Below are 12,280 nucleotides of genomic sequence, written 5' to 3' on the forward strand. Positions count from 1 at the left end.
TTGCCATTCACAGATAAATGAAGGCAGGGTGGGTGTGTGAATGGGAACAAAGGATGCTGCAGATTTTGGGCACTGGAATTTTCAACTGAAAATGGCATTCTATGAAAGTTTTGACAAAAGAAAAAAGAAAATGTGAACAGCACTTTTAACACCTAATAGAATGGTTTTGGGAGAAAATTATTCCAGTTTCAGACTTCCAGTTTCTTATTCAAACTGGAAGTCTGGGCAATGGACAGGAAACATTGAAAAAAAAAATTCTAAAATTGTATTTGTATTTGAGTTGCAAATAAAATGTCCACACATTTGTATTATACAGTTACCTTACTTTAATAAACAGCGATTTCTGCACTGAAATCTTTGCATAGTTTATATCTATTTCATTTTATTTAAATAATCAATTTCAAAGACAATTATTCTAATTGCTTAACAATATTTAACTTGCTGTTTGTAAGCACCTGCTAACTGAAAACAATTATATTTATTCAGTTAAAAAGCACAAACATGGCTAGCTGTAGAACAAGCAATATTCAGTTAGTTCAAATATATGAGATCCAAACATACTGGAAAAGTATATAGACCCTGTTATTATGTTTTTAAAACGTTGTGCCTTTTATTCTGTTTATTAGTACAATTACAAAAATCTTACCCGTGTCTTAACTATTTCTTTTTTTTCTATGGGTGACAAATATGCATTACATTAAGCTTGCATTAAGTTGATTGATTTGTTTGTTAAAACTATAATTAAATTGGATGAAAATTTAATATGCAATTCAAATACATAAATTTTAAATGTAGGCCTAAATATTGGTATTGGGGGAGGAACAGTGTCATTCTAGGGCACATTTGATTGGACAGAATTCTGAAATGTGTTGAGAAGGATGATGCTAATGTGTTTTTATATCTACACCGTTGTAAAGTATTTTTGAAATTATTTAAAAGTTTTATATTAAAAAGTATGCAAAATTTATATTTGTATTAATTTAGATAATAATTTGTTTCATTATTCAAAACGCTAATTGAAAACAAGCATTCTTGGTTTTCAGCCTACTATGTCCAGAATTTTTTGTTTCGGTGCAAAAGTTGTGTGAACAAGTGAAATGTTCTTTTTTTTTTTCTTTTTTTCTTCTTTCCCACCCCCTGTTTTCTTTCTTTTTTAAGTACAGTTTTCCCCAAGGCTCTAGTAGGCAGGTGGGAGAATCTTACAGAAATGCTGAGAGCACCTGTGGCCCATTAGCCTGAGGTTATGCTAGAAATGTCTGTTTCACCACTCACGGCCACCTGAGTAACAGAGGTGACAGATGTCAACGAGTGAGGGGGAACAGAGACAACACAAATAAAAAAAAAAAAAAAAAAAAAAAATCCTGAGGGCAAAATATAGAGGGATAGACTGACAGAAGTGTAAGAGGAACTAAAATATGGGCTGAAAAATATCCAGGGAATTCACCAAAGCATGAACTGCAGCCACAAAGCTAGTGTTATTTATTTGCATTATTGTTTTAACACCTGGTTCACTAAAGGATTCATGTAAAGCAGGTACAGACAAACCATTGCACCATTCTCCAGCCTATTTCTCAATGCTCGGTTGTGGAGCACTTCACTGACCTTTACAGTGTCATTCCCTGAATGCTTTGTTAAAATGACAGTACTCCACTTTTTTGATACAGTATATGTCTGTTTAACACTAACTTCATAATTTGATTGTTATTAGATGAATTACTGCTGCCATTGATATATAATTGATATAAAACCACACAAATATGGTATTTCTTCAAAAGCTGCGTAAATGAATTCACTCTTCTGTCCTTCTGTTTGCCTGCCAGAAAGGTGGTGTTGCAGCAATGCTATTTCCTAATGTCTAGCATATTGAAGTAAGCAGACAGCCGCTGTCGCTTACAAGCATGCATTTATGATGGACTGCCAGGCGCAGAGCGATCGCTCTCAATCAATGAGAGCAACTCCACGGCTCAGTCAGTGCGGCTAAATTAGATCTGTTTCCACCGTCTGCCATCACAGCCCTTCAGAGAGACAGATTCATGTGGGTTGACATGGGATTGTCGGTCACATGTAAACAATTGCACATAAATCATGGTTACGAAAAGATGCATTAGCATGTTTTGTGGTTTGTTTTATTCATTAACATGTTGGAAAGTCCTTTGGGAGAAGGTTAACCCAATGGAAATGTGCTAATCAGAGCCTCTTGTTCAATTAGCAACATTCGTGAAACATAATGTAATCAAAATATCTCTTTCTGATTGCAGTCGCTTAATATAATTCCACGCATAGCGCTTCTCTGCTTTGCTTGTCTTGTTTTATTTTTCATTGTCAGGATAGAGACAATTATTAACATCCGCTCCAATTAAAATACTTTTCTGCGTAGTGCTGGATCCAGTTGAATGATGTTGGGTGATTTGCTGAATATTTTACAGATGGTTTAGTGACTATTTCCTTCTTAACAGTATCCAAGCTCCCTTTTATGTCCCTTTTGTTACAATAACCCCGCTCTGGCTTTTTAGATAATCATATTCATTTAGTTGAGATATCAAAACACCCATTCAGCTGGCATGACAGTGACCTGCAGCTTTTTAAGTAACGTTGGAAGTATTCTGAAAGTATTTTTTCCCTACTCATTTAGCCAGCTCCCAAATGAATAACAGCATTAAAACATTTCACTCAAAGCTAAAAAGTATTTGAAAATTGGAAAATAGGGAAGTATAAGACTGTGTACATAACATCTTGAGGGAATAGTGTGTACATCTGTTTTACTCATGTTTGTTTACATTTGGTGTCAAAACTGAAGAAATACATGTTTCTTGCATTACTTTGTTTTAAAGGGGTCCTGAACTGAGAAAAAAAAATTCACTTGACATGTAAGAGGTCATTTTACTTTAAAACATCCTCTAAGTTTCAGAACTCAAAACTTTGGGTGCATCTCAATCCGCTCCCTTGCCCTGAGCTCGTAAATCTCTACATCGTGTACACAAATTCGGTCACTGGTAAGTACCCTGGCTCACTTCACATTGGGACAGTGATCACTCAGCTTCCGGAGACATGACTACGTACAACGTCAACTGACAACATAGTAGAACATCACCAATTAATTAACAACAGACAGGACTTATCTCTTTTGTTTGTCCTTTCAAATCTTCTAATACTCGTCATTATATTACAGAGTTGGCTTGTATGGATAATGTTTCACGCTTAGTGAGCACTGATGCTCCCTAGAATTTGCGATGCACTGTGAGATATTTCAGGTAGCAAACCTTCCAGTGCACTGGAAGGATTTTGCAATTGATACAGCCCTTAAAATGGCCTACTGCCTGATCAGTGCCCTGACTACTGAACAAGGGAGCTGATGGAGATACATCCTTTGTCGTTAGTCTAAAAACACCTTATATTGAAAGCATTCTGACAAAAGGAAAGCTTTTGGAATGTTCTACTCTATGATGTCAGAAAATCAACGGCTGCTTCAACATTACTGCCTGTTTAGCCCCACCCACCGATTCTACAGCACTGCCTGTTTAGCCCCACCCACCGATTCTACAGGGCTGCCTGTTTAGCCCCACCCACCGATTCTACAGCGCTGCCTGTTTAGCCCCACCCATCGATTCTACAGGGCTGCCTGTTTAGCCCCACCCACCGATTCTACAGCGCTGCCTGTTTAGCCCCACCCACCGATTCTACAGCGCTGCCTGTTTAGCCCCACCCATCGATTCTACACTGCATTTTTATCCCCGCCCCACCGATTTGTGCATGTAGTGTTTACGAGAGTGGCAAACATGCAGGTCTACATAGAAAAAGTGGACGTGAGAAATCACAGCATGATTATATAGTTATCATTAGAGGAAGTTAAGTTGGTCAACTTGGTACTATGGTAATGGTCATGACCTCTGGTTAGATAAAGTGGTAACACTTTACAATACGGTGCCACTAATATGCATTAATTCATGCTAAACTAATGTACAGATAATCATGAGTTAATGTATAACTCATGACAAACTAAACCATTTATTAATAATTACTGCATCAACAACTAATGAACATTCTCTATGATTCATAGATTCAGTAATCAATAGTTAATTGTGTCATAAAGTATTAATTCCCTAATAACATATTATATTAACTAATAGTGTAAATTCATACGTTAATTACCACAGTGGGTTGAAGCATGCATCTCAACTTCCAGTTGTCTGCTTTAATTAATCATTAGCTAATGATTTGCAAAGGTATCATGTTACGACTTTACTTGTTGAGGCACGACTAATTCAAAATGAACATGAACTAATTCAAAATCCATAAGCACAATGACATATTAGTTAAAAATTAGTTAATGGTTCTGTGCCTCAGCAAATAAAGTCATAACATAATGATAACTTTGCAAATCATTAGCCAGGCGTAAACTATAAATGTAAACTAACTAGGCGTAAACAAGTGTGTAGGGGTAAATTAACTAAATGTAAACTAAAATACATCTCATTATAAATAAAATGCAATTATGTCTCCAAAAAACTTTTAATTGAGTTTGCACTTAAATAAGTTGTTTTAAAGTATATTATTTCCATAAGTTCTTTTTCACACAGGTTTTACTGTTAGACTGTAAAGTATGTGTTTCAAGTGACCGACTGAGCAGCAGACGACAATTTATTATTGTACCCCCTCTTCAAAGGGCTATAGCTGACATGTTGGCTTGTCGCCAGATGGCTGTCTCGTCAAAAATGAGGCCAGTGTCCCTTCTGGCACTGTTTGTGTTACTCAGGCGTAGGGATGGCTCTGAAGGCTGCACATAAAGTTATTGGATACCCCACACTTACACTCACAAAATGGCTAAGCCTTAATTACGGCTTTTAGGAAAACAAAGTAGTAGTGTTAAATCTCAGGGATTCTTTAATAGATTGGCAATTTCATGGAAAGCTAATCACTGGGGTATTAGATCCAATTTGCCAAAGTGCTGCTTGATTAGAAGGTATAGCCACCTGAATCAATACCAAAGGATGATCTGAGACCTATCAGTTATTCTATACCATATTCTTCCTGTCTGTGTTCCTGCGCGTACCATTTTTCCCTTTCATATCTTTGAATCCATTTGCTGTTTTCCATTTCTCTTTAAGCACATATTTCTATTCAGTCCTGTCCTGTCCTCTATAACGCCCCCTAAATCCAATGTATAAACAGTATCCCAGAATCCGTGTCAGCAAGACATTCCAAAACCTAGTGAGCTGCCTACGTAGGCAGAATTTTAAGGCATCATAGATGTGTACTTTGCTCTGAGACTATAGTAGAATGTACCCAATGTACTATTAAGAAAAACACAGCGATGAGCTTTTTGAAAATATAAATCCAAGATGGCTGCTGATGTGATTCTTGAAATGTTGCATATTATTAACATGTCTGTGAGCCATGTATTGGCTGAGTTTCGGTTCATTTTTGTGAAGCGCTCCTGTTCAAGACCGAGACGGCAGAAAGCGCATCATGTTTGTTTTCTTTATTTTATAAATTCACAACGTTTTGTTGATATTGTGAGTGCACGCAAAAAAGTAGACCCTTCACAGTTCCGAATGGTGTATTACTCTTACCTTTATTAGAAAAAATGACGAAGTATTTTAAGTTGTTTCCACTGAAAAAAAATGCAAGTGATCATGCTGCCGCCTCCATGTTCTGCAAAGCGCGCTTTAAACATTGTTATATGCTTGAACTGTTAAGCGTCTCAAGGCCGGGCTAGGGCCTAAATTTGAGGCCTGTGCAGGGCTCTAATACTGTCTCAAATCAAGTCATTTTATCATAACACTAGCAAGGTTGTCACCCAACAGTCGTCCAAAAAACAATACTTTAAAAACAATAACAACAAATAGAATTATACAGTGATTTCTTTTGTAAATGTAGGGGTGGTGATGGCGCAGTGGATAAGACACATGCCTTTGGTGTGAGAGACCCGGGTTCGATTCCACTGTGAGACACCAATGTGTCCCTGAGCAAGACACTTAACCCCTAGTTGCTCCAGAGGTGTGCGACCTCTGACATATATAGCAATTGTAAGTCGCTTTGGATAAAAGCGTCAGCTAAATGAATAAATGTAAATGTTTCTTTGACAGCTCTCTACTGTTTGGAATTCATTGCAGTTTATGTTATATGGTCCATTTTTACATGAACCATGTGTTGTGTGTGTTTGTTTGTTTGTTTGATTTTTTTTGTTTGTGTGTAGCAACCACAGTTTTACTATAAATACAATGGTTGAACTATAGTTAGTGTGTTAGTGTAGTGTAGTGAAACCATGGGTGATTTGTGGTTACCATATTTACCTTTTTTTGTGTGTGTATTTTTTTTTTGTTGTTGTTGTTTGTTTTTGGTTTTATTTGTAGTAAAACCATAGTTAATTTTCATAAGGGCAAGTCCTCTTTTGTGGAGATGGTATTGAAATTGAATGCCTAAAACCTGTTACAGTTGTTTTCACTAATTGTTTGATAGAATTTCTTTTTTTAAGATGTGGAATTATTTCAATATAGTCTTACTGTAGAAATGTAGCAGAGGTTTAACAGCTATGTAAACGTGCAAATAGGCACAATGGTGGTGGTTGTGTCTGAGTATGAAAATAATTCATGTAATTTGAAAGGCGTAGACAATGAATGTATTTTGTGCTCCAACAATAAAAAAGTGGCCTCCAGTTTAGTCCACATTGACTGCTGTTGTGATAACTGCACTTATTTAAGTTTTTGAAGTAAATTTTTAAAACAAAGATCATTGAAGTATGATATGGTAAATCTATCTTTCTATCAGTCCTTCTACTCAAAAATGTCATGCTTAACTCAATTGTGGTTTCTTTGTAATTAGTTGTAATTAGAGTAAAAATAGTTTCTACGCCAATATTTTTTTTTTGGAAGAGTTTTGAAAATGTGACCTAAGTTTAGAAAAATGGGTCCTAGCATTTGACCGTTCGCAAAGAGCTTGATTTACAGGCCTTCTGACCAATCATAATGCCGAATCCACCATCTTGCCCGACAAACAAATCAGACAGGGGTGCATTTCCCAAAAGCAACTATGGTCGCAAGTTACATCGTTATCAATAGAGTTCAATGGGACTTACCACCATAGTTAGCTAAGGATGCTTTTGGGAAACGCACCCCTGGATAGTAGATTAACTTGAAAAATATTGTGTATTAATGTCTTTCTGTGGAAATAAAATAAGTTCTGATGTTCATTCATGTTCATTATGCTTTAAGTAAATATGAAAAGACGCTCGGTTCACATGTACCACTTTCACTAGGGCAATATAGTAATCTGTCACGATACATTAAAGAGCCACAAAAAGGTATTTATTGAAATACTTCTGATTCATACCAGAAGTAACCTGTCCTGTCTTGTCTGTAGGCACGTTGTCAGTTTCCTCTTTGCTCTGCGATGTATTTTCACTGCGTAAGAACGTGGTGTGTAGTATAAGAGAAGCATGCCTAGCAACAGTAACTAAGGAGGGTGGGTTTTTGTGAGGGGTCAATTGTAAGAACAGAGCTGTCTTTCCTATTTAATGTCAGTATCATTCGTTTTCTAGTGCTAAATGGCTCTTATTTAATTCAGTGGCACTCTGATTATGCCCTCCCTTTCAGCCCAGATCCGTTATGAGCCTGCCCTGCCGGCTGAGCGCCAGCACCTCACCCAGTGCCTGCCTATCGGCCACATGATGAAGTTTATCGTCACGTACCCCACTGTGAGTAACACGCATAACCCATCCACTTACCCACAACCAGCTTACTGGCTTTTCCCAGCTTTCCCAGCACAGTGCAGTCACTTCCCCTACAGCTCTATTGCATTCAACTCTATAATGAAGTTAAAATGTGCAGAGGCATGGAAAGCTGCCTCCTAGTGCTCTGACTAGCACATTCAGCATAAGCCCTCGCTTTAATTTAATATTTAATCTTGGCTCTGCAGTGACTGGAGATGCCACCTTAATCAGAGGATACGATTTGTCTGTCAACTGTGAAAGCTGTTTTTGAACATCTTTTGCATATTAAATAAGATAATAGGAGTATTCACTCATTACTTGTGTATTAAATGTTTAAAGATAATGATAAGTTTGCACAATTAGAGCCCACTGAAAACCAAACATAAACAAAAATCACTCCCAGAGTTGGCTGTGAAACTTTTAAGATTACGTTAATATGAAATGGTGGTTATCACAAATGTAATAATCAAGTAACTCTGTAGTAAGTTGTATTTCAGAGTAACAAAATGATAGATTAACCCTGTTGTGAATGTTTGCATGAGAACCTTTTCTGCACAATGCACTTATACGCTAATTGTTAGTCCATGATACCCTTAAAAATGTGTTTTAATCTTTTATTATTATCTTTAATTGCATATGTTCATGAATTATGTATAACACATTTATGAATGCTGTTGAAGTTACATATGGGAGCTCCATAAGTATGCAAATAATATATTTACATTTTATACTTGTTCATTTAGCAAATTATTTTATCCAAATTGACTTTGAAATTGAGAAATACCACATAAACACATTTTGTTTTACATTTTTGCCAGTAAAATATTTTAAATAGCTTGTATAATTAGTTTTTAACTTTCTATAAATATATATATATATATATATATATATATATATATATATATATATATATATATATATATATATATATATATATATAAATTATAAAAATTACAATTTATGCAAATATAGTTGACATTTGTGCAGATAATGTCTGTTTTTCAGCATTGCGCTGGTTAATAAAGAATGAATGTTTTTCTTTTTCAAGGCTGTTCATTCTCTGCTTTTGTTATCTGACTTCACAGGCATTTTGGAAGGAAAAAGGTTTCTCAGGGGAAATTGTGGCACGTCCCTCCGAGGACTGCCCTTTAAGCGTCACATTTGATGCCACCAGCCCCAGAGGCAATCCTGCGCTGGTGGGGTTCATCACTGGAGTACAGGCCCGTGACTGGTGCGACAGAAAGGTGAGAGACAGATAGAGAGAATGAAAGTGAGGGTTTGGGAAAGAGAGCAATGCATTTTAATAGCATATAGCAAGAGTGAGAAATGGAAAGAGAAAGTGAGAGATACAGAGAAGGAAGTTTAATATGTCAGGTCTATTCTCAGTTTCACACTTTGAGGGAATACTGAGACAATGAGTCAAGAGGTGAAAATAGATATATATATATATTGACATTTAGTTGCTCAAAAACCGCCTTTGTAAAGCATAGCAGTCACAATACCCTGCTGAAGAGGCCGGCAGAGCTGCTCATAACCATAGGTTGGGTTTTGGAAGCTCATGTGCTTGTTTTCTTCATCTCGCTGAACTTGAAGGTCTATAATATGTGGAGACAACTGTTAGCATTCCCATTTTAAAGTTCTTTTCACACTTTTAAGAGCCTTCAAAACCATGTATTATAATGAATGGGTGGTTAGCTATTTAATAGGTAACTATTTTAGGGTCTCTTAACTAGTTGCTTATTAGCATGCATATTACTAGAATATTAGCCATCTATTAGTTGTAATTAAGCACATATTAATGCCTTATTCTACATGACCTTAATTCTACATCCCTAATCCTACCCAATACCTAAACTTAACAACTACCTTACTAACTATTAATAAGCAGCAAATTAGGAATTTATTGAGGCAAAAGTTGTAGTTAATAGTGAATAAGTGTTCTCTATTCTAAAGTGTTACCATTTAAGAATATTATCTGCAAAAAAAATGATATAATATTAGATTTTTTGTTTAGATTGCACAACTACTGTACATTTCAAAGGTCTTTTGATTCCACTTACAGCATCTAGGGAATAACTGTTAACCACGCTACCCAACAAAACTTTGACCACTTATTGTATCTAAACAAGCAAAAAATGTCTTGCTCAACCAGCATGAGCTACATTTTGCTGGAGAATAATGACTTGTTGGTTGCTATTAAAATAGTTTTGGTAGATGGAATCAACCTAAAATAAAACCTGAAATAAAATGTAAATATTAAACAAAAAAAAAAATTCAAATTCAATTCAGAAATGTTGCAGGTCAGACTTTATTTTAAGGTCCAATTCTCGCTATTAACAAACCATTAATTATGACTTTTGCCTCAATGAACTACTAATTTGCTGCTTATTAATAATTACTGAGGTAGTTTCTACGTTAAGGTATTGGTAGGATTAATGTTGTAGAATAGGATAATGCAGAATATGTAGAAATGCTAATAAACAGCCATTATTGTATTAATAGGCATGCTAAGAAGCAACTAGTTAATAGTGAGAATTGGTCTCTACTAATGTGTTACCATGTTGCCTTGCATGGCAATTAAAGCTGCAATCCATAAGTTTTGCCTCATTGTCGCCATCTCTATTTGAAAACCTGGAATTGTTTTGGATGTCCTCTGGCACGGCTCGGATGAAGCTAATGTTTTGAGGTGTACGTGTGGTAGTCAGTCACGCACCGGTGTGGATGTTTACTGTACTTCGCAATCACAGATTCTCTCCTATGTCTTGGAATATATGACCCAAATAAGAATTTTCACCATATATTGTCATCTGAACAAGTAAGTAACAAGTCTGCCACATTTGTTCAGACCAACTGAGGAAAAAAGCCTTACAATAAATCGCACTACCAATGGTGATTAAATCTAACGATCTGTTAGCTCATATCACATCAAACCGTGCTAAATATTATTACTGTTATACTTTATTCTCAAATTATTAGTTAACAATATCAGCATTGCGTGACTATGAATATAGTGTGTATTAATGTGTAGATTTCAATTTCTGTACAATCTAATCTAATTGTCATGCCATTCGAATTTCATAGTAAGAAATGATTTTAAACCAAAAAGCAAATTGTGCTCCCTTAGAACCAGTTTTCTTTAAAATACAAATCTTGTGTAATCCCAGGCTATCTGTAATCAGAAGCACATTTTAAACTGGAATATAGTTTAATTTCATTCACATGTGTTTCATAAACACAATCCTTTCTGTATTACAATCCGCCATTAAAATTATATATTTAATTAATCTAGCTGCTGTTAGAAAAGGCTGTAAATGATCTGCCACCTGCAGGATCGTCACATGCAATAGCCTAGTAGCTGGGACAACTTCTTTATGTTTACAGACGTGACGTAATGATGCAGTGCTATGCTCGAATTTCCTGCGAAAACCTACTCGTAAAACTCAATTTAGAAAACATTATTATAAGCTAACAGTTGTGAATCATGCTAAAGTAAGGCAATAGTTTTGAACACTGGCTGGTTATGTACTTGCTCCAATATTGATTTCGAATCATTTTTAACCAAAAAAAGTTACAGACTGCAGCTTTAACTAAAATACTTTTTAGGTTGAAGTACTAAAATTACTAAAACTAAAATGAAAATAAAGCAATTAAAGCTAAAACAAGCAACATCTAATAAAAATGACACAATCATGTTATAAAATGACTAAAACAAACTAAAATCAAAATTAAAACTGAAAACACAAAAACGATTCAAAGTATTAAGATATAATATAAGAGTATATAGATAATACTTGTATTGCTAGTCTTTCTGCTACCAAATTGTCTGTAAACTAGCAATATCAGATTAGCGATTAGCCAAATGTCTTTGGTACAGATTAAACTGGAAGTGTTATCTTGGGAAAACAAATATTTCCAGCTCTGAGTCTTCAAAGAGACTTTCCCTGACTGATAATGTGGCCAACTATTGATTTATCTGTCACTCGTCATTCAATCAAACAAAGAAGGCCACACATCTTGCATGCAGAAATTAGCTAGCCTACAGCTAACATCCATGAAAACCAGATGAGACCAGAATTCCCTCTTTGAGATGAACTGGTCCGATAAGCACATTTCCATCTCGCCTCTTATGATAAACCTCCAAGACCGTCTGTAGTCATGCATTATAGACAGGAGCAGTGAGTTTATGGTCGCTTCATTCATAATGAATAAGATGGACAAGCCAGTCTGGTTCTCATTTGCTAATACAACATTACTAGTTTGCATTAGGTCATTAAGTAGTGTTTTATTTTGAAATACCCTTTTCTCACCTCCATTAATTGAGATTTGTCCGTAAAATGAAGAGTCATGTACTCTGCAATGCATTTGTCGACAAGTTCTGGGTCTTACAGATGTATGAAGAGCCCAGACTGACTACGCAGCACAATGCAGCTGTGTGCTTTCTGCCGTTACTCGACGTTACCTTCACATGAATGAGCTGGCAAACTTTGAAGTGTGGACATGAAGTGTAATTTTGTGTGGATTGTTTTATGGCCGGGCATTAGAGATAGTGGCTACCCCTCCAAATTATGGGCA

The 12,280-nt window shown here is 35.9% G+C and overlaps 1 protein-coding gene across 1 annotated transcript in view; it reads left to right on the top strand.

The window, feature by feature from the left end:
* The window catches only part of LOC306865991 (putative flavin-containing monoamine oxidase A), a 43,024-nt gene that overhangs the window by 15,636 nt on the left and 15,108 nt on the right, over nt 1–12,280 (top strand). Inside the window, exons 8-9 of the mRNA XM_079410916.1 lie at nt 7,593–7,693; nt 8,794–8,952. Coding sequence (XP_079267042.1) covers nt 7,593–7,693; nt 8,794–8,952 — 260 coding nt within the window. The remainder of the gene's footprint in view (nt 1–7,592; nt 7,694–8,793; nt 8,953–12,280) is intronic.

The sequence above is a fragment of the Barbus barbus genome (assembly GCF_936440315.1).
Source record: "Barbus barbus genome assembly, chromosome: 47".
Classification (NCBI taxonomy): domain Eukaryota; kingdom Metazoa; phylum Chordata; class Actinopteri; order Cypriniformes; family Cyprinidae; genus Barbus; species Barbus barbus.